The 22,456-nt window shown below is 41.9% G+C and overlaps 3 protein-coding genes across 4 annotated transcripts; 2 read left to right on the top strand and 1 right to left on the bottom strand.

The window, feature by feature from the left end:
* Positions 1–90: 90 nt before the first annotated feature.
* On the top strand, positions 91–3,628 carry LOC133462008 (retinol dehydrogenase 14-like). The gene is made up of 2 exons (XM_061743083.1): positions 91–372; positions 3,008–3,628. The coding sequence occupies exons 1-2, from the start codon at positions 118–120 to the stop codon at positions 3,623–3,625; spliced, it is 873 nt and encodes a 290-aa protein (XP_061599067.1). The 5' UTR covers positions 91–117; the 3' UTR covers positions 3,626–3,628.
* Positions 3,629–9,220: 5,592 nt separating this feature from the next.
* On the bottom strand, positions 9,221–15,359 carry LOC133462709 (protein YIPF5-like). Of its 2 annotated transcripts, none has more exons than XM_061744098.1 (6): positions 15,279–15,359; positions 13,688–13,803; positions 13,448–13,599; positions 12,430–12,575; positions 12,127–12,308; positions 9,221–10,820 (listed from the first exon to the last, which is right to left on the bottom strand). In XM_061744098.1, exons 2-6 carry the CDS (start codon positions 13,789–13,791, stop codon positions 10,658–10,660), a joined length of 747 nt encoding a protein of 248 aa, XP_061600082.1. In that variant the 5' UTR covers positions 13,792–13,803; positions 15,279–15,359; the 3' UTR covers positions 9,221–10,657. The 2 variants fall into 2 exon arrangements, with proteins under 2 accessions (XP_061600082.1, XP_061600081.1); XM_061744097.1 differs by having other exon boundaries at positions 15,247–15,331.
* Positions 15,360–16,251: 892 nt separating this feature from the next.
* On the top strand, positions 16,252–21,423 carry lamtor3 (late endosomal/lysosomal adaptor, MAPK and MTOR activator 3). The gene is made up of 7 exons (XM_061744100.1): positions 16,252–16,428; positions 16,528–16,547; positions 17,369–17,403; positions 18,237–18,295; positions 19,000–19,133; positions 20,964–21,027; positions 21,128–21,423. The coding sequence occupies exons 2-7, from the start codon at positions 16,539–16,541 to the stop codon at positions 21,199–21,201; spliced, it is 375 nt and encodes a 124-aa protein (XP_061600084.1). The 5' UTR covers positions 16,252–16,428; positions 16,528–16,538; the 3' UTR covers positions 21,202–21,423.
* Positions 21,424–22,456: the final 1,033 nt, after the last annotated feature.

Raw genomic sequence — 22,456 nt, 5'->3', positions numbered from 1 at the left:
CCGGAAACTCGCAGCGCGGTGCACTCTGGGTATTGTAGTGTTTCTGCCTGGTCCTGGTCACGTGACTCGCCGGCCGCCACCATGGAGGGGAAGACGGTGATCACGTGACCCGCCACCATGGAGCATGGATCTATGGAGGGGAAGACGGTGATCGTGACCGGCGCCAACAGCGGGATCGGCAGAGCCACGACGGCGGCCATCGTGAAGCTCGGCGGCCGCGTCATCATGGCCTGCCGGGACCACGGCCTCGCGTTGGAGGCTGCCCGGGAGATCGTGCAGGAGACCGGAGCGGAGCAGAGCCAGGTGTCGGTGAAACACCTGGACCTGGCGTCGCTGGCGTCGGTGCGCGCCTTCTGCCACGAGGTTATACAGGTGGAAATAAGACCTTTATCTGTTATTAAAATAACATTTAAGCTCAGGAGGTTTTACAGGTGGAACAAAGACATTAAACTGTTATTAATGACACATCTATACAGGTGGAGAAAAGAACTTTATCTGTTATTAATATAACATTCATACAGGTGGAAATACGAGCTTTATCTGTTATTAATGTCACATTTAACCTCAGGTTATACAGGTGGAGATAAGACCTTTATCTGTTATTAAAGTCACATTTAACCTCAGGTTATACAGGTGGAGATAAGACCTTTATCTGTTATTAATGACACATTTATCTGTTAATAATAACACATTTAACTTCAGGAGGTTATACAGGTGGAACATTTATCTGTTATTAATACAACATTTATCTGTTATTAATGACACATTTATACAGGTGGAGATACGACCTTTATCTGTTATTATTAACACATTTATCTGTTATTAATGACACATTTATCTGTTATTAATGACACATTTAACCCCAGGAATCAGCGAGGTTGTGATATGAGCAGTTTAATAAAACAAGAAAGACCATTTAAAGAGGAATTATGACTTCAGACTTCAGACTTTAGACTTTAGACTTTTGATTGTCATTACAATGAAATTAAAAGCAGTACGGGGTGGTGTTTTCCTTCAAAAAAGATTAAGCAAAAAAAAGTAGAATAAGTATAAAATAAAATAGAATAGACTGTAAAAACGGTATATATAAAAAAATGTGCAACATGAAGTAACATCTGTGACGTAACAAACATAACGCTTGATGTAGAGGTGGTTCTGTGACATCACAGATCCAGATCCTCTCGTACTTATAAGTCTTGGATTTTTTTGGACGTAACACAACCCGTTTTTTTCAACTTTATTTAACAAGAACAATGACAAACTCAGATGTAAACATAAGTACATCAGATTGAGAGAACTATCAAACCTATTAAATTGAGATTGCATAAAGGGACAGGAATAAAATAAATATAAAAACAAATAAAGAATGAGGGAAAAATAAATAAATGAATAGTGATTTCTCTCGGTAACTACAGATTCTTCAGGATTGAAATACAAGAAGCTCAATCCGCTCTCTAAAATTAGGGCCAAAACCAAATCTGCTTTTTGGTATAAATGTTAGTAGAATACGTTTTCTGGATTAGTTTCTGGGAGGATCAACATGGCGGCTCTGAGGTCGTAGCAGGTGTTTATGACAGGTCAAAGGTCACCGTGGTTAATCGTGTCATCTGTGTAAATAGGGAGTCGGTATATTTAAGATGTTCTTTACTTTTGGAATCTTCTGTGTTACTTTCTTGTGGATCTCAACGGAGCAATTAGTGTTATATTTTGCATTAAAATCATCCAAAACAAGTATTTCTCAACCCTGACGCTTTACGTGGGTCTTTCAGAGATGTGGTTCTGTGATGTCACAGACCCAGATCCTCTCGTTGCTTTAAATGTTTAAACTATATTGTGGTATAAATGTTAGTAATAGTAGAGAAATCCTTCTCGGTCAAACACGCCAACGCAGCGACAGGTCAAAGGTCACCGTGGTTAACCGTGTTTTTTTTTTATTGCTTTATTTAACAAGAACAATGACAAACTCAGATGTAAAACATAAGTACATCAGATTGAGAGAACAGTCACACCTATTAAATTGAGATTGCATAAGAAAATAAATAAATAAATATAAAAATAAATAAAAAAAGAATGAAGAAAAAGTAAAGCGAATGAATGAAAAATGAGTGCTTAAAAAATAAATAAGGAAGTAAAATCATATGGACAAGTATGAAGACTTCAGGATAAATTGTATTGGGAGTATTTATGTGTTTTAGATACCGTTGAAATAAGTATTATAATTACAATTTATGAATGTATTATAATTCTATTTATATAGAAATATTTTGTGTGACTTTCCTGTAGATCTCAATGGAGCAATTGTTTATATTTTGCGTAAGTATTTCTCAACCTTGACGCTTCATGTGGGTCTTTCAGAGATGTGGTTCTGTGATGTCACAGACCCAGATCCTTCTTTATTCTTTATTCTATTTATTCTATTCTTTTTTCATTCATTAAAAGAAAAACAAAACAGTTCAATATAATTACAACAAATCTCTTTCCTTGAATGAAAGGGAACAGAAAGAAGACTAAGCTTATTTTATCTGTCCCTTTTTCCTAAGAAATCAAATTTCATTTAATGTAATAATAAAAAAAAACTAAAACAAATTACAAATTACGCAATTTAAAAAAAACAAACACTTTCCAATAAAGGGAATTTAAAAAAAAAACAAAAACAAAACTACAACAAAGTTATAAAATAACACAAAATAGCTGTCATATTCTTTTTTGATTCAAAGAAAAAAATATGACTGGTGCTAAAAAGAGAGAGAGAAAAAAAAGAAAACCCACTTAACTTAAGAATTATCATGATATTTCTTCATCAAACTGGCTTTTATTATTCTTTTAAATGTAATGTTTGATCCTCTTGTAGCTTTAAATGTGTTTTTTTAAACTATATTATGGTATAAATGTTAGTATTAGTAGTTTTATGGATTTATTAGAGAAATCTTTCTTGTTAAAACACGTTAGCCAGGTCAAAGGTCTCCGTGGTAACCGTGGTAACGCTGTCCCCTGTGCCGTGGAGCAGACGGAGTCCCGGCTGGACGTGCTGATCAACAACGCCGGCGTGTACCAGTGCCCTCTGACCCGGACGCAGGACGGGTTCGAGCTGCAGTTCGGCGTCAACCACCTGGGCCACTTCCTGCTGACGCACCTGCTGCTGGAGCTGCTGCGCCGCTCGGCGCCGAGCCGCGTCGTCGTGGTGTCCTCGCGGCTCTACAAGCGCGGGACCATCGACTTCTCCGACCTGAACAGCGAGCGCTCGTACGACCGCGCCGCCGCCTACGCGCGCAGCAAGCTAGCCAACCTGCTGTTCTGCGGCGAGCTGGCGCGGCGGCTGCAGGGCAGCGGCGTGACGGCCAACGCGCTGACGCCCGGCATGGTCAACACCAACCTGGGCCGCCACGTGGCCGTGCCGGCGCTGGCCCGGCCGCTGGCCGCCCTGCTGGCCCGGGGCCTGCTCCGGACCCCCGAGCAGGGGGCCCAAACCTCCGTGTTCCTGGCCGTCAGCCCCGAGGTGGCCGGGGTCACGGGGAAGTGCTACGCCGACTGCAAACCTCAGGTCCTGCTGGACCGGGCCTCGGACCCCGACCTGGCCGGGAAACTGTGGGACATCAGTGAGGTCATGGTGGGGATCACCACGTGACCCGGGGGGGGGTCATGGTGGGGATCACCACGTGACCCGGGGGGCGTCGGGGGCGTCGGCGCCGCGCTGGCGAAATAAATGTTCATCTGACTTTAATCAACCTGAGAAACGTGTGTTTGTACCTGAAACGTCATAAAAAGAACCGGACAACCACTCTGTGACATCACAGGGGGGTTGTCCGGTTCTTTTTATGTAAGTAAGTAAGTTTATTTGTGCCACGGCTGCACCACGTGGCACTCCTCCTCCATTGAGCTTCGCAATGGAGGAGGAGTGCCTTGTGCGCAGCACGAGGCACTCAGGCTTATTATTTATTCTTCCGTATAAACTTTGGTGCGTAACTAGTCCCGCAGCTTTGAGAAAACGCGAAAAGTAAAAACGTAGAAACGTGCGCCTTAAGCGGGAATCGAGTGGTATGACTTTTATTAGCGATTGCCGTGCACGTTTTTGCGCAACGTGCACAAACGTGCGCTTTTTGGCCCATCCGGAACGCATTGGGAGAACTTTGGGGCCTCACCAATCGCACACCGTTACACAAAAAATTCTGAACCGATTTAGAAAGTTGTAGGTCCTGAATTTAACTACAGTCCTGTGGATTTTCAGAGCGATGGTACAAATAGTTTTTGCACGAAGTGCAAAAACATTTCCAAACTAATGGGGAGATTTTCCCATGTAAGTGAATAGGGCAGAATGTCACACTGTGGATGGGAAGAGGTTGGGAAAAAAAAAAAAATTCACCTTTTTTCTGAGTCATTCAAGTTTGAAATGTCATTCAAACTTCAAAACGGAGGAAAACTTCTCTTCTCTCTCCAAACCTGAAACTGTTTTTTCCTAAGATGTACACTTTTCAAGATATGAGCACTCAAGTGAGGACTGGAAATCACTTTTTTGTCAAATTTAGAGTGCGGGTGTCAGTTTCTAGAGTGGCAGAGAGAGTGAAAAAATAACTTGATTTTTCATTTGTAACTTGATCTCACGGCCAAACCGTAAAAGGTAGACAGATCATTTTTGGTCAGAATCTAGACATAGGTGTTGGGATTCATAAAATGTGATGTTGACAGGCGGGGTATGCACAAAATTTAACCGGGGAGGGCTAAAGCGGCGCCAATTCCTGCCTCGGTCTCCATTGACTGCAATGTAATAACAAGCTTTCTTCAAAAAAAATCTCACTTTGTTTTCGCACTGCCGTTACTAACACATTTTAAGGAATTTCTGAATAAAATTAAGATTGTCAGAATCTGCCGGGTTCTGTGTCTCTCACGATGTTTTTGTTTTTCTGCTTGGAGCTACGGTTTGATCACAAAGTGGAGTGATTTGAGACCTTGTCACAAAATCTGGGTTTTTCTCACAGCCAAACTGAAAGGTTCTAAGTCGAGGTTCTTGTTGCCCCTAGCAACCAGCATTCAGCTGCTGACTCATTCATTCAGCCAGAACTGGTCACATGACTGAAATCTGATCCCTGAGCTTTGACCTTAGCCGACCCCCAGTCCTGCAGCCTGATGGTTCTGGGGGAAAAGTAAATACCCCAGTTAGCGGTCCCGTTAGCGGTACCGTTAGCGATCCTGTTAGCGGTTCTGTTAGCGGTTCTGTTAGCGGTCCCGTTGGCGGTCCCGTTAGCGGTTCTGTTAGCGGTCCCGTTAGCTGTGCCAGAGGCACTCCTCCTCCACAGCTATGTAATAGCAATGGAGGAGGAGTGCCTCTTGCTGCGCACTCTTATTATTGCTCAGGCTTATTATTAATTCTTCCGTATAAACTTCGGCACGTAACTAGTCCCGCAGCTTTGAGAAAACGCGAAAAGTAAAAACGTAGAGACGTGCGCCCTAATCGGGAATCGTGTGGTATGACTTTTATCAGCGATTCGTGCGCTTTTTGGCCCAACCGGAACGTATTGGGAGAACTTTGGGGCCTCACCACTCGCACACTGTTACTCAAAAAATTCTGAACCGATTTAGAAAGTTGTAGGCCCTGAATTTAACTACAGTCCTGTGGATTTTCAGAGCGATCGCACAAATAGTTTTCGCACAAAGTGCAAAAACATTTCCAGATTTCCAAACTAATGGGGAGATTTTCCCATGTGGCGCGGAATGTCACAAAAGCCTACTGTGGATGGGAGGAGGTAAAAAAAAAAGAATTTGAGACCTTGTCAGAAGCCAAAATCTGGGTTTTTCTCACAGCAAAACCAGACAGGTTCTTATATCACCGTGGCAACCGTAATTCAGCTGCTGACTCATTGCTTCAGCCAGAACTGGTCACATGACTCAGTCACTAAGGCCGCGTTCAGACTACCAGCCAATATCCGATTTTTAGCCCATCCAGATGGAAACTGGATGACTCTTTTGAAGTCTGAACAGTCCCAAACCGCATGATATCCGATATCATATCGCATTCATGTCGGATTTGGGCAGATGCGTGTCAGTCTGAACATCCAAACACTCAGATGGGATATGACTGTCCCAGACGCTCCAAAGTACCCGCCCATTTCCAGTTGTGGAGCTACTCATCCTTTCACAGAGAGCATGTACAATCTCTGATGTCACGTCAAAAAATATTATTTGTAGTTTAAGTGTTGCAAATTCACATTACAAATCATGTTAATAGCAGAAAAAAAGACCGCATTTCCACGTAGGTGCGGGTCGCCGCGTCCCCTACGCCGTAGGCTCTGCGTTGGTGTAACGCGGAACCATAAATCAGCCTTCAGCCGCGCTGTGAGCCTGAACCTGCAGCCCGTCAGCTCATCAGGAGGAGAGGTTAAAGGTTAAAGGTTAAAGAGCGGGGCTGCCAGTTGTTCATTGCTGGTTCGTTTTGTTAACTCTGAGCTTTGTTGGTTGGTTTGTTAGTTTGCTGGTGGTTTTGTTCTGAACACTTTTCTCAGTTTCTCATTTTGCTGGGACACCGGGTCCCTCCGCCGAGACACAACTTTTGCGGTATGCGTTCATTGTTATGTCTAAAAATGATGCGCAGTGCCGACCCAATCAGAAACGGTACAGATATTTTGGGATTTTTTTATATATATAAAAAAATAAAATTATAAAAAAATAAAGGATCCCCATAACCTTTGATCGGGTGGGCAGGACGCACGTTTGGGTGAGTACAGCCCACCCCTACCCCAAAACCGCCCTCGAGTTCCAGTAACAGAGGTCCGACGGGAGGATTAGAGTGAGATGGGGCAGTCTCAAACGATTTAAAATATTGCACAGCGTATGCCCAGCTTTACAGGTATGGAACAGCATGTTATTGATGCTATAATAATATATTGTTATTGATGTCGCAATTACATGACTTCACACACAATACACGCGCTGGGTGACGCCTCCGCTCCGACGTCGTTGCTACGGCAACCCGTCAGATCAGTCAATGATGTGGCCCAGTCTGAACAGAGCCAGATCCGATTTGGACACTTGCTAAAAACAGTGTGGACAGTCAGCCCTGAAAATCGGATATGAGAAGGAATCAGATATGAATCAGATTTGCCTGCAGTCTGAACGCAGCCTAAAGTCTTCATATACTCAGAGACGTTTTATTGTAAACTCTACCCCCCACTACGGTTGTGTTTCCTGTATCTGTGTCACGTGGGTTTCCCCACTGCCCCTTTAGGAGACTAACAGCAGCTCCTGAGTCTATTGAGTCCTATGGGAAAAGTGAACGTGAGCACAGATTATTACCAATTCCTTCGCCCCATAGTAACCTAAGTAAATATGGGACCCATTTTTAAAAAGCCACAAACCTTCTGAACATTCTGACACCAAAATGGACATTTTCAGACCGACAGATTAGGAGAAAATGAACTTTGTTTGAGACCCGTCTCTGTCTGAGCAAAGTTGTACTGTATCTAGTGTTGTACACACACACACAATGGCAGAAACGGTAATGCGTTATCTTCTGTATAGAGGATCTTTGATATACTTTAACCTGAAAAATGGAGACACCTAAAAGAATTCTGGGAAATCTGACCCCGAACCCCAGTCCTGCAGCCTCACGGCCGGGAAGCTGGGATCCGGTTCGTACCGGTTCATGGTTTCGGCCATTAAATACCCCCCCCCCACATCAGCCTCATCAACATCACTCTCGAAATTTCTGCGAGGAAATTTTCTAGTTATTATTATTTTCCTTCTCACGAAATTAGGGCCTTTTTTCCCCCTAAACGTGCCCCAAAAGTCACCAAATTTTGCACCAAGCCAGGCCTGGTGATAAATGTGATATTTCATGGTTTGCATTAATGGGCGTGGCCTAACGGCTCAACAGCGCCCCCTAGAAAACTTTGTGCCTCAAGCCCCACGATACGGTTTGATGTACATGCACGAAAATCGGTACACACCTGTATCATGTCACAACTTAAAGAAAAGTCTCTTGGCGCCATGGCCCAAACCCAACAGGAAGTCGGCCATTTTGAATTAATCGTGTCATTTTGGCGCAATTTATGCCATTCCTTCGGCAGTTAATACGGCCCGAACCGTAACGTGCACCCAGGTGTGTTATACATCAAAATGTGCTTCTACATCCTGCGACTACGCGCATTACTTTTCTCAGTCAAAAGCGTTACCGTGGCGACGCTAGATGCCAAAAAGCGCGCCCACCCTTCATCTGATTGGTTGATATCTGATACTTCCTACTTTCTTCCATAACTTTTGAATGGTTTGATATAGAGAGTCGTGGGTGGTTTCATCCGCTAAATGTCCAGGTCTGAAGAATCTACATGAAGTTATACAAGCTTCCACTGCAGCCTGAACGTGCACAAGGGTGGAGGACCGTTCAACGCTGCTTGCAGCTTTAATTATTATTATTTTTATTTCTTCTGACATAAACAAACATAAAATTCAGCCAACGTGAAATTAAACAAATGAAAAATGCTGAGTAAGGGGCCGGATCCCCCTGACAGAGGTGGAAGACCTGCAGGTGAAGCAGAAGACATTAGAGGAGGTTTGGATCAAGTGTGGTGTGGTGGCGCCCTCTGGTGGCAGGACGAGGAACGGTGAGTGTGTTTTGGTGTGAAATGAAATAAATGAAAGTTAAATCCGACATCAGAACGTCTGAACATCTGGATCTGCTCCCCACCGGGGGGGATGTTTACAGCCCAGATGTTGGTCTCCATAGCTGCATTTAAGCATCCGTTTAAAAGCAGAATAACCAGCTCCAACACCCTCTCCACCTCAGAAACTACTAACTAGTCCTCTAGCAGAATAACCAGACCCTCCACCTCAGAAACTACTAACTAGTCCCTAACTAGTCCTCTAGCAGAATAACCAGCTCCAACACCCCCCTCCACCTCAGAAACTACTAACTAGTCCCTAACTAGTCCTCTAGCAGAATAACCAGCTCCCTCCACCTCAGAAACTACTAACTAGTCCCTAACTAGTCCTCTAGCAGAATAACCAGCCCCCTCCACCTCAGAAAAGTCATGGATAGTAAATGTTACTGATTTAAATTGGTCTGAATTTGGAGATGAAACCTGAATGTTAAATATTGAAGATTTAAATTACATTATTTACCATTAAAGTAATCAGATTACACCGTATATCAGCATTACTGAAATGGACCTGATGCTTAATCAATCACAACGATTTGCAAATATTATTCATATATTTATTCAAACAAGGCCGTTATAAACACAAACTGTAATTAAATACAGACACATTCAGATGCACCAAAACATGAAATCAGATGAAAATACAAATAGTTTACAGAACTGTACATGAACCAGAGGAAGATGCTGATAAAACTGCAGCTGCAGCTGAAGTTGTTTTTGCAGTGATCTTGATTATTGTCCTTAAAATAAATAAAGATCTATTTTCTACATAAACCTCCTGCTGTAGGAGTTTATGTTAATAACTTAATAACAAAATAAACACACATTAAACACCAGTTTTGTTCACATTCACACCTTCGTGATTTCAGTCAAAAAAGTTCAGTAAAAATATTTAAAAGAAATATTGAAAGACAAAATTATTTAATTAAGGATTACAATTCAAAATGATTAGAATATAATTTAATTATGCAGAGCGATTTAGAGTAAATTTTCTTTTCTTTTGTATTACTGATGAACTGGGTTATCTTTTGGAAAAAATAAGCTTCGGCTTCAGACGTAAATATTTATGATAATGTTTTGTCAGTTACATGCACACAAGTTAAGTTGCATATAATGTAATGTAACCAAAATAAACTATTAATTGCTGCAACATCAGACTAAAGATGCTGGTTTGGTTTATTCTAGGGTCGCCACCTTTCAGAAATAGAAATAACGACTCCCCGATTTCAGCAGCGCAGTCGCCAAAAAAAAGGGACATCCCCAAAACTTCTAAACTGCAGAGAAATGTATTTATTTTATATGAAAAAACAAAATGCTTTGATTTAGAGTTTAAAGTGCTTTAATAGCATTGAACTTGCATGACTGAACAGACAGACAACCATGTTAGCAACTGAAATAGCCTATGCTGCTATAGTAAATATAAATATAGCTACAGGTGAAGGTCGGAAAATTAGAATATGGTGTAAAAGTTAATTTATTTCAATAATTCAACTTAAAAGGTGAAACTACGCATTTTTCCATCTCCGTAATATTGCAAAGATTAGGAAAATCCTCTCGCAGAGTGATGCAGAAAAACTAGTTCATGCGTTTGTATCTTCTAGACTAGATTACTGTAATGTGTTGTTAGCAGGATGTCCAAGTAATTTGCTGAATAGACTCCAGCTGATCCAGAATGCAGCAGCACGAGTACTGACAGGAATCAGCAGGAGAGACCACGTCTCTCCAGTGTTAGCGCCGCTCCATTGGTTACCCGTAAAATTCAGAATCCAATTTTTTATTACTTGCGTATAAAGCCCAAAACGGCTTAGCTCTGCATTATTTACAAGACCTGATAGTGCCTTATGTTCCTGGCAGAGCTCTCCGTTCTCAGAGTGCAGGTTTACTCGTAGTTCCTAGAGTATCTAAATGTAGATTTGGAGGCAGGCGGCTGCTGTACAGGGGGGCACCTACTAGTGCCCACCTGTACAGCAGCCTAGAAGACGGTGACCAGGGTGAAGAGTCCGTACAGCAGCCTAGAAGACGGTGACCAGGGTGAAGAGGCCGTACATCAGGGCACACGGGTAGAACACCAGCAGCTGCTGGTCCTGCATCAACAGGGTGGAGATGAAGATCTTGGAGGCCGAGAAGCTGCACCACCCGATGGCTGCCAGGGTTAGGACACTTCCCAGCATGCCCCTGGGGAGGGAATGAAAACATGGAAGTCACTCCTTTCATCCTACATTCATATATATATATATATATATATATATATATATATATATATATATATATATATATATATATATATACGTATGTATATGTACCGTATTTTCTGGACTATAAGCCGCATCCGCTCTATTTAAAAAGAAAAAGATATGCAAGCCGCAGATAATTTACTACATGTACAGAAGGATTCTGAACTGTAAATGATGTACATGTTTGTACCTAAATAGATCTTTCCTAACAGTGTCTTTTAACACGGCAGCAACTTTGCTGATTAAAACGGGACAGAACCAAGAGAAAATAACCGGTATTTATTTATCTATTTATCTGTTTGAAATCTGCTTCTACTTCTATCTGCTAAAGAAGAAGTAGTGTATTCTTCTTTGCATTTATTTTGTCTTAGTTTTGATTCTAATTCCGGTTAGAGCGCCCCGAGTAGTGGAAGAAAAATCCACAGAATAGCTGCACCTTTGTATAAGCTGCATGGTTGAAAACCTATGAAAAAAGTAGCGGCTTATAGTCCAGAAAATACGGTATGTACAGTATATGTATGTATATATATATTATATGTATGTGTGTGTATATATATATATATATATATATATATATATATATATATATATATATATATATATATATATATATATATATATATATATACATGTATATATATATGAAGGGAGAAAAAATATGTTTTGTGTCCTGAAATGCATCGAATTCCCAAAACACAGTCTGCACCTGCTGTTTATTATAACAAATGTGATTGTGAGAGAGGCGCTTGTTCACACGGGAGAGCTCCCATGTGAACCAAGACTTAGCGTGAGAGCTTTCAACCCCCTCCGCGAGATGTCGTATAAAGACGGAGACAGCCGGAAGTTCGGGTTAGAGTCTGCTGCGGGTCTAGTGCACGACGCCCAGCCGGGTTTATGGCTACTCTGCTTGGACTGTCCGGCTCTCCAGTCCCTCTGTGTTGAGGTAAGAGGTACACCGCCTAGCCCTGTGTAATTGTCTGTTGCTTTGCCATTTGCGGGGGAAAACTTGACACCGAGTTATCCTAGCAAAAGAGCAATTGTGTGTGAGTCTTTCTATATCCACTGCTGTCTAATAAATGTATTCATATATAATATAGCTAAAGCAAGTGTGTGTGTGATTCATTTTTGCGCAGCCGACCACTCTCGAGCCTCTTTAAGTGATTTTCTCCCAAAACAATATATATATATGTATATATATAGCTGCCCCCCCCCCCCACACACACACTGGCCCCACCCCCAGGACTCACTGCAGAGAGCAGAAGACGGCCAGGGCCGCCAGGCCGACGATGGGCAGCAGGCAGTAGCCTAGCACGCTAGCCACGCAGCCGTAGGACACGGCCAGCGAGCTCATCAGGCTCAGCAGGAAGAACATGCCGGTGCAGGCGGTGGCGCTGAGCCCGTAGACGTAGCCGAAGTGGACCTTCCCCGCCTGGAGGAGACAAGAAGAACTGGAGTCTGGGACCGGGACTAGGACCAGGACCAGGACCAGGACCTGGACTGGGACCAGGACCGGGACCTGGACCAGGACCAGGACCAGGACCGGGACTCACCAGCATCAGGGCGACGCCCAGCGCGATGCAGAACAGCACCGGGCCCGTCAGGTCCGTCTCGTTCATGATGCTTCCGTCCGCCGGCTTGAACGGGTTCAGAACCGTCAGCGTCTTCTGCCAAACGTGGTCGAAGTCGATCCCTAGTTCTGGAACCAGAGAGCCGTCGTCAACCTCATTAACCTCATTAACATCAACCTCATCATCATCAACATCAACATCAACCTCATCATCAGACCTGATAGTGCCTTATGTTCCTGGCAGAGCTCTCCGTTCTCAGAGTGCAGGTTTACTCGTAGTTCCTAGAGTATCTAAATGTAGATTTGGAGGACGGGCGTTCTGCTATCAGGCACCATTACTATGGAACCAACTTCCAATCTGGGTTAAGGAGGCTGACACCACCTCCACCTTTAAAACTAAACTTAAAACCTTTCTGTTTAGTAAAGCCTATAGTTAGTGTTTAGTAAACCTCTAGCTGGTGTTGGTAAATCTCTAGGTAGTGTAAACTCTAGTGTGTTAGAGTCAGTAGTCATAGTTGCAGCTATAGAACAAGACTATAATAGTTAGTCTCAAATATAGCTTGGTGGTAGATATGCTGCTATAGGCCTATGCTGCAGGGGGCACCAACATGATCCGCTGGGCGGTGCCTCTCACCCTTCTTCTCCTCTCCTCTTCCCTTCCTCTCTTCTCCATTACCATTTTTATTTATTATAAGTATCTCATAGCTATCATTTTTGTCCATCGTTCCTGTAGTTTCTTGTGCCGGCCCCCCTTTTTTCTCTTTTGTGCATGTTTGCAGGCCGGAGCCTCAGGAGCTGCGTTCTGCGTTCTACCGCTGCTGCTTCCACCTGCCTGCTGTTCTGTTGACGTCCCCGGCCCCCCAGTCTTACCTTCGGCAGGAGGGTCCCCCCTTATGATCCAGGTCCTGGTCCAGGTTTCTTCCTCCTAAAGGGGAGTTTTTCTTGCCACTGTTTGGCTTAATTATTATTATTATTATTATTATTGGGGAATGTTTTCTTACCAACGAGAAGCGGCGGTTCGTCCTCGGGAGACTCTGAGTTCCCATAGGTGTGTGAATGCACCGTGGGCTGGTAGATCTCCCCGGCGTAGCGCTGCTCCGTGAACGGACCCGGACCCCCAGGACCCCCTGGGGGGGAGTCCTGCCCCCCGAACCTGCAACCAGCAGGAGGTGAGACCGAGGGAGGTTCAGGGTCAGGACTCTGAGACCAGGACCTGACGACACCTTCAGATCAGAACTTACTCATCGTTGGGGTCGTAGGGGTCGTAGAGAACCGGGTGTCCCTGCTGGTCGATGTAGTAGCCCGTCTGGTAGAAGTCCTGCTCAAACTGCTGGAAGTCTCCCATGATGATAGGAACCTGGGAGGTGGATCAATGCAGGATCAATACAGGATCAATTCAGGATCAATACAGGATCAATTCAGGATCAATACAGGATCAATGCAGGACCAGAGCTGGTAGAGGAGCCAAAAATTGTACTCAAGTAAAAGTACTGTTACTTCAGAATAATATGACTCAAGTAGAAGTAAAAAGTATCATCCAAATAATTACTTGAGTAAAAGTAAAAAAGTACTTGGTGAAAAAACTACTCAAGTACTGAGTAACTGTTGAGTAACGTCTGATTTATTTTTCTAACACAACCATTCAAACAGACAAAAGTACAAAATAATCATCTTCAGGCAAATTAAATCAATAAAATAATAAAATAAATTAAAATTAATAAAAAACAAGCTTAAATTAAAATAATCTTAAAATAAATTCAAGTACTTTAATAAATAATAAAATGAATAAAATAATAACAGAATAAAAAAATAAATTAAGCATTAGTAGCACAAAATTTCCAGCCTTTGTATTTTTCTTTTTTAACCAGCAGAACTAAAACAAACATGAACTCATAGAAACTCTGTGTGTGTTTGAGTCTGTGTAAATGTGACAAAACATGCAAAAACTAACATTTTTCCCAAAGAATCACCCAGTGATGTCATGAGATTGACGCGTACGTGGATAAAAGGGATAAAAGAAAAGTAACAGCTCAGCGTAGCCTAATGTAGCGGAGTAAGAGGAACAGTTTCTTCTTCACAAATCTACTCAAGTAAAAGTAAAAAGTATAGTGATTCAAAACTACTCCTAAAAGTACAACATTTCCCAAAACTTACTCAAGTAAATGTAACAGAGTAAATGGAACTCGTTACTACCACCTCTGTGCAGGATCAATACAGGATCAACACAGGATCTGTCAGGATTTGACATTTCCCCCAGTTTCAGTTCTGTCTTGTCCCTCCTGTTTCCATCTGCCCTGATTGTCGTCACCTGTGTCTCGTTATCCTGTTATATCTAGTCTTTCCTGCTCCTGCTGGTCCGTACTGTTTCCTCCCTCCATGTCTCCTCGTCAAGTTTTCGGATTCATGTTTCTGGTACAGCTTTTGATCCTGCTCAGCAGTGTTTTTGGTTTGCTTTTGCTTTTGCAAATAAATGCAAATAAGTTTTTTCCAACACCTGCCTCCTGCTCTCCTGCGTTTGGGTCCTCAACAAACTGGATCAACACAGGATCAACAAAGGATCAACACAGGACCAATACAGGATCAACACAGGCTCAATGCAGGATGAATGATAACGTTCAAACAGGATGCATATGAACCTGTTGGGAAGTAAAGCCTAAACTCTGATTATGAAGCAGTAACAGCGACTAAAATCAGCTTCCCAGGTCAGAATATTCCAGTTCAGACTGAAGCCTGTTTGTCTCTGATTTATCAACAGTTAACTCTCAGTTATTTTTCTTTTCTTGTCCGTCAGTAAACTCACCTGTCAGGTTAGAGTTCCAGTCGTAAACTCACCTGTCAGGTTAGAGTTGCCCTCGACCGGCCGGAGCTTCTTCACTTCTTCTTCAGCTGTTTCCAGGTCAGACCACGTGCAGCCCCAGCTGTGTTCAGCTATTAATAGCAGGTTAAATCTGGACCAGAACTCACCGACCGTCTCTGAGGAGTTTTAAACTGCTGATTTGGTCTACAGATTAGTTCTGGTTCGTTTGTATATTTGGAGATTTTCATTTGAGACCTTTCATGTGGGATTTAAGTCAGGAATCATAAGAGCTGCTCCATTTGGGATTATTATTATTATTATTAATATTATTATTAGTAGTAGTAGTAGTAGTATTAATAATAATAATAATAATAATAATAATAATAATAATAATAATAATAATAATAATAATAATAATAATAATACTGTTTATTATTATTGTTATAAAATATCACAATAATAATCATAATTATTATTATTATATTATTATTAAATATTATTATTATATTTGTTTTTGTTAAATATTATTATTATTATCATCATCAACATTGTCATATACGTCTTTTTTTCTTATGATTCATATTATTATTATTATTAATTATTATTATTAGTTTTATTATTATTAAATATAATGATAATCGTAATTATTATTGTTATTATTAACTGTTATTATATGTGTTATTATTATTAAATATTATTATTATTGTTATTATTATTAAATATTATAATCATCCTCATCGATTTTTGTCTTAAAGTTGCTTTAATTTAACTAACTAAAAAAAGTGAACTGGCCACCCTGACGACGCATGCGCAGTATGAGCAACGCGAGACGTCCTCGAACGCAACACAGGGATTTTTATTTTTATTTATTTTATTTTCATATTATATTTAAATTGATATTTGTCCATTATCCTCTTTGAGAGTTTGTATATTTTCAATAAGTTTTGTAAAAACAAAACAAAAAAGGAACGCGCGTCATGTGATCAGCCACCCATCGACGCATGCGCAGTAGTAAGAGGACCGTGTGTCATGTGATGTAGCTTTAGCTTCTGCTTGTAACAAACATCAGCTGTTTGCTGTAAAATCACCGACTAAACTCTCCAGAGTTGTTTTATTTTATTTTTATTTGAGTTGTTCAGCAGGAAGAGGCGACTGGAGCTTTTTGTGTCTGAATTTCACCAACAGGTAAAGATGTTGTTGCTGAAAACTGTGGTTTTTATTAACTTAACAATCATTAAAGTTTCTCTGAGGAATTTAACTGATTAAAGTTTGTTTTCTGCACAGGAGGAGCCGCCATGGCTGATGTGAGTTAATTTAATGTTTTTAAAGTTAGCTGCTTCAATATTTACTTATTTATTCATGTTTTAATCAAACCAGCAACATTTGGAGTTACTGTTGTTGATGTTGGAGATGGTTTAGGGTATAAATATATAAATGTATAAATATATGGAGGACCAAATGTGACAAAACCTTTTTGCACAAATACACATTTAAATAAAGATGTGGATTTGAAAAGAAATGCAATTGTAGATTTCTGTTTTTCAGGTAGAAGAACACTTTAAACCATTGTACATTTTTAAAAAACCCATTAAATTCAAATTTAAAATCACAAAATTACAAACTAAATAATTTAAATAAAGGTCTGAGACCGGCGTCGTCCGTTTTTGAGTTTGGATTTCTGAGTTACTTCAGCATGGTACTAGTTTGGTCCCATTTCTGCATTTTTATTTTATTTATTTATTTATTTATTCTTTCTTTCATTCATTGATTAAAATAAAAGAACAATTTGATATAAACACCAACGTTCCTAAATTCTGAATGAAAGAGAGCACAAGGAAGAATAATCTTAGTTAATCTGCACATTTACCCCAAGAAATCAGTTTACAAAGAACATAAAATAAAATAGCAGCCGGACAACACAGACGGTCACAATCTTTTTAGTTCCCAAGTTATAATTCACTCAAACAATGTTTATACTTTTCATGACGAGGGGTGTGTCAATCAAACGTAACTAACATATTTCATTATATTTCCTAACAAACTAGCTTTAAGGTCTGATCCAGACCAGCTCATGGTGTTTTCTTTGTCGTTTTCCACCTGATTCTTCACGTGTTTTTCTCTGCAGGATCTGAAGAGGTTCCTGTACAAGCAGCTGCAGAGGTTTGTGTCTCTGACGTCACCAGAGTTTACCTGAACTCACCTGATTTCCCAGATTCTCCTGGTTTCAATGACTACGTTTACATGGAGTCAGAATTCGGGTTATTGCTAATATTCCGGTTACTGAAACATTGGGAATATTCCGTTTACATGGTAATTAATCATTCAGGATATCTGGATCAAACCAACGACGCACAGAGAACGTGATGACGCAATTCCCGTCATTTCTGCTTCTTCTTCCTGTATCCAAATTCAAAACAAATGCTGCTTCAACTTTTCTCTCACCTTCTTGTAAATCTTCTATCCCGGTACTTTCTACCGTCTACAAATGCAGAAATGTTCATATCCTTCATTACATTTATGAAGTGATTAGTCTCCTCCTGGTCTTGTTTCTCTGTGTTTATAAGAACTTCCTGGACTCAAAAGACCAGGATTCCTTGTGAACAGAACATGTGCAGAAAACAGATTCCTGTTCCGTTTGATGGGGATATTCTGTTTGGCGTTTACATGACCCAATATTCAGGTTTTAAAAGGAGGAACCCTCATATTCAGGCTTTAAAACCAGAATATGAGTAAATTCCGGTTATTCAAAGGGGTTTGTAAGAGCCATTTGTGGTGTTGATCTTGTTTTTAGCCTATCTGTCCACTAGGGGGAGCAGTGATGCCATCAATTAGCACGGTCTATTTAATCAGGTGTAATCACACACAGGTTTAATCAGGTGTAATCACACAGGGGGCTGTGGAGGCAAAACGTTTTTTATTAAAGGGTTATTGATGATGGAAACGTAGTCTGTTTCTCTCCAGATCTTCACCAGTGTCTTTGTGTTTCTCTCCAGCGTCGAGGGTCTTCATGCCATCGTGGTGACGGACCGGGACGGAGTCCCCGTGGTGAAAGGTGACGGCCGTCTCACTGTTGTTTTATATTTAGGGCCCGAGCACTGACAGTGCTACGGCCCTATTGTATCTGTAGGAATTGTTCTTGTTTTTATTTTTCTCGTTTTTCTTCCGACGAAATGAGGGCCTTTTTTCCCCCTAAACGTGCCCCAAAAGTCACCACATTTTTCACCAAGCCAGGCCTGGTGATAAATGTGATATTTAATGTTTTGCATTAATGGGCGTGGCCTAACGGCTCAACAGCGCCCCCTAGAAAACTTTGTGCCTCAAGCCCCACAATACGGTTTGACGTACATGCACGAAAATCACTACACACCTGTATCATCTAACCCAACAGGAAGTCAGCCATTTGGAACATTTTGAATTAATTGTGTAATTTTGGAGCAATTTATGCCATTTCTCCAGCCGTTAATACGGCCTGAACCGTAACGTGCACCCAGGTGTGTTATACATCAAAATGTGCATCTCCATCCTGTGACGACGCAGTCAAAAGCGTTACCGTGGCGACGATAGACGCCAAAAAGCGCGCCCCATATTTGATAGTTCTACTATCTACTTTCTGCCATAACTTTTGAATGGTTTGACATGAGTCCTTGACCTTTATTGGTGGAAATTGCCCGCGCGAGGGCCCGTTCATCACTGCTTGCAGCTTTAATTTTTATTGTTGTTATTTTCTAACATGTTTCCTGTGTTTCTCTCCCTCAGTTGCCAACGACAACGCCCCGGTCCACGCCCTGAGACCCGGATTCCTGTCCACCTTCGCCCTGGCCACGGACCAGGGGAGTAAACTGGGCCTGTCCAAGAACAAGAGCATCATCTGCTACTACAACACCTACCAGGTCTGGGGTCTGGGGGGGGACCAGGGGGACCAGGGGGTCTGCAGGTCCTGTAACATGTACAGATGCACCGATCAGGATTTTTTAGGGCTGATCACCAAAACCAGTATCTGCCGATCACAGCGTGAAATCCATAAATTGGTCAATATTGTTGTCTCATGTACACGACACTGACATCGTATTATTAGGTATAAAAATTAGGAGATGAGAAAGTATCATGAATTGACTGTTTTATTGCAGACTGATATTTCACTCTAGAGACGACTTGGATTCAGCAAGTTGTAAACTAAATCAAATCAAATCAAACTTTATTTGTAAAGCACCTTGTAACATGTAACACAAAGTGCTTTCCATAAAACATGAACATAAAATGCATTAATGCCATTTAATTGTCTTTGCAAACTTGCTGTCCTTTTGGAACATTGCAAACTCCCACACCGGCGACACCATTTTCAGTGTTGATGCTTGTAGAGACGGCCACGCCCCCTCTAGAGATGACCACGCCCCCTTACACAGGTGGCCACGCCCCCTCTAGTATATACTAAAAAGTATACTTAAATTTGGCACACTTTTGAGTAAATATCAGTAGTATGCATTAAATCGGACGTACTACTAAGAGCCACACGTCACTTCCTGCCGTTGGGAGGAAGTGACGTGTCACAGCAGCAGTAGCAGCTGTTACCATGGTAACTGCTCCTGATGACATTATATAATATTATTATATACTAATATTATAATATTAATATTATATAATAATATTAATATACTTAACATTAAACTTATGACATATACGTATCACTTAGCAACCAAACACCTCTGCATTGCATTGTGGGAAGTTTAGCTAGTGTCTATCAATCCACACTAATACATTTCTCCAGAATGAGTATGGATAGTACATACTATTGAGTATGGATAGTACATACTATTGAGTACTAATGTTTCAGACACACTAAAAAATCTCACACACTCATTTTGCTGCTCATTAGGAGGAAGGATGTGATTTCAGACACAGCTCTGGGTCTGGGATGTGGGAACGTTGTTGTAAACCTCATCTTTGAACTATTATTTTGAGAACTCTGATCAAAACCAATGGGAGTTTTATCGGTTGATACCAATCGGTTAATTGATCGGTGCATCTATAGTAAAGCGGCCGTTCACTCGTATGACAGGGTGAAAGTGACGGTTCTGGCCCGGTCTGAGTAGAAACCAGCTGAGACGAGCTGCAGCAGACGGGTGGAGGCCCGTTGTGGATCTGCTGCTGTTTGGGACCAGGTTCAGTCATCAGCTGTCAGTCAGACGTCCTCACATGTCCAGAATCCAGACCTATAATCTGTCATTTATTTATTTATTTCCAAACAGGGACGGTGCACAATAAGACGTTAATCTTGTACCAGAGAACATGCATTGTTCCAGGTTGTAGCAGCTTGCTGTTTTCCACCTGTAGTTCCGGGGCCGGTTGATGGAATAGAACATAAACATTAGTGGAAGCAGATTCAACAGATCTGTCAGATGTTGGTACCTCAGATTTAAAGCTAGGCTGCCCCCCCAACACACACACACACACACACACACACACACCTCAGCTGACTCGTCTTATCAAACTGGATTCATCCGGATGATTGATGACTGATTGAATCTTTAACATTGTTGAACTCTGAACTCCGACCTGTTAGGAACCGGTTATTTAACCTGTTGAGCTGATCTGAGACCAGCACTGATGTCTTTCCTCTCTGGCGTTGTGTTAAACACCTGGAAACTGCAGAAACATCTGGACCTGGACCTGCTTCTGGTTCCAGTGGTTCTGGTTCTAACATGAATGTTTGTGTGTTCCAGATCGTCCAGTTCAACCGTCTCCCTCTGGTCATCAGCTTCATCGCCAGCAGCTCCGCCAACACCGGTACGACCCCGTACAACCTGGACCTGGATCTGGAACCAGACCCAGTACTGACCCGTGTCCCGGGACTCTAGACCCAGTACTGACCCGTTTCTCTCCCCAGGTCTCATCATGACTCTGGAGAAGGAGCTGGAGCCGCTGATGGAGGATCTGAGGCAGGTGGTGGAGGTCACATAAGCCCCGCCCCTGGAGAAGCCCCGCCCCCAGAGACATAGGCCCCCCCCCCCCCCCCCCCCCCCCGTCTCTACGGTGACGCCTTCAAGTCCCGTAGGAGAATCCTGCGTCCCGTCTGACGTCCGGACCTGAACCTTCTCCTAAACTCCTGTCGTCTTTGCTTTCTCAGTAATTCTGATTAATTAATTAAATGCTCCGTTTGTTTCAACTGAAACTTTGTATTTTCTTTTTTATTGATATTTAAACATGTTACACAATAAATTCAGCATATTCATACAAGCATCACAGCTGCTTCACCAGCCCCGCCCACATCCCATTATACATTACTAAGCCCCGCCCACATTCCATTATACATTACTAAGCCCCGCCCACATTCCATTATATATTACTAAGCCCCGCCCACATCTCATTATATATCACTAAGCCCCGCCTACATCTCATTATATATCACTAAGCCCCGCCCACATCCCATTATATATTACTAAGCCCCGCCCCCATCTCATTATATATCACTAAGCCCCGCCCACATCTCATTATATATCACTAAGCCCCGCCCCCATCTCATTATATATTACTAAACCCCGCCCACATCTCATTATATATCACTAAACCCCGCCCACATCTCATTATATATTACTAAGCCCCGCCCCCATCTCATTATATATTACTAAACCCCGCCCACATCTCATTATATATCACTAAACCCCGCCCACATCTCATTATATATCACTAAGCCCCGCCCACATCTCATTATATATCACTAAGCCCCGCCCACATCTCATTATATATTACTAAGCCCCGTCCACATCACATTATATATCACTAAGCCCCGCCCACATCCCATTATATATTACTAAACCCCGCCCACATCTCATTATATATCACTAAGCCCCGCCCACATCCCATTATATATTACTAAGCCCCGCCCACATTCCATTATATATTACTAAGCCCCGCCCACATCTCATTATATATTACTAAGCCCCGCCCACATCTCATTATATATCACTAAGCCCCGCCCACATCCCATTATATATTACTAAGCCCCGCCCACATCCCATTATATATTACTAAGCCCCGCCCACATCCCATTATATATTACTAAACCCCGCCCACATCTCATTATATATCACTAAGCCCCGCCCACATCCCATTATATATTACTAAGCCCCGCCCACATCTCATTATATATTACTAAGCCCCGCCCACATCTCATTATATATTACTAAGCCCCGCCCACTTCTCATTATATATTACT

Source organism: Cololabis saira, chromosome 16 (assembly GCF_033807715.1).
Source record: "Cololabis saira isolate AMF1-May2022 chromosome 16, fColSai1.1, whole genome shotgun sequence".
In the NCBI taxonomy this organism is placed as follows: Eukaryota; Metazoa; Chordata; class Actinopteri; order Beloniformes; family Belonidae; genus Cololabis; species Cololabis saira.
The sequence above is the reverse complement of the archived record's forward strand: the minus strand, read 5'-3'. Positions and strand labels throughout refer to the sequence as shown.

What these genes read in the sequence shown, in the direction of transcription:
- LOC133462008 (XM_061743083.1), top strand. Translation starts at nt 118, where the DNA reads ATGGAGCATGGATCTATGGAGGGGAAGACGGTGATCGTGACCGGCGCC. An exon ending in TCTGCCACGAGGTTATACAG is followed by an intron (nt 373 to 3,007) that starts GTGGAAATAAGA and finishes GCCGTGGAGCAG; the next exon opens with ACGGAGTCCCGGCTGGACGT.
- LOC133462709 (XM_061744098.1), bottom strand. Translation starts at nt 13,791, where the DNA reads ATGGGAGACTTCCAGCAGTTTGAGCAGGACTTCTACCAGACGGGCTAC. An exon ending in CCCTACGACCCCAACGATGA is followed by an intron (nt 13,600 to 13,687) that starts GTAAGTTCTGAT and finishes TGCTGGTTGCAG; the next exon opens with GTTCGGGGGGCAGGACTCCC. An exon ending in CGAACCGCCGCTTCTCGTTG is followed by an intron (nt 12,576 to 13,447) that starts GTAAGAAAACAT and finishes CTCTGGTTCCAG; the next exon opens with AACTAGGGATCGACTTCGAC.
- lamtor3 (XM_061744100.1), top strand. An exon ending in CGGAGTCCCCGTGGTGAAAG is followed by an intron (nt 18,296 to 18,999) that starts GTGACGGCCGTC and finishes TCTCTCCCTCAG; the next exon opens with TTGCCAACGACAACGCCCCG. An exon ending in GCTACTACAACACCTACCAG is followed by an intron (nt 19,134 to 20,963) that starts GTCTGGGGTCTG and finishes TGTGTGTTCCAG; the next exon opens with ATCGTCCAGTTCAACCGTCT.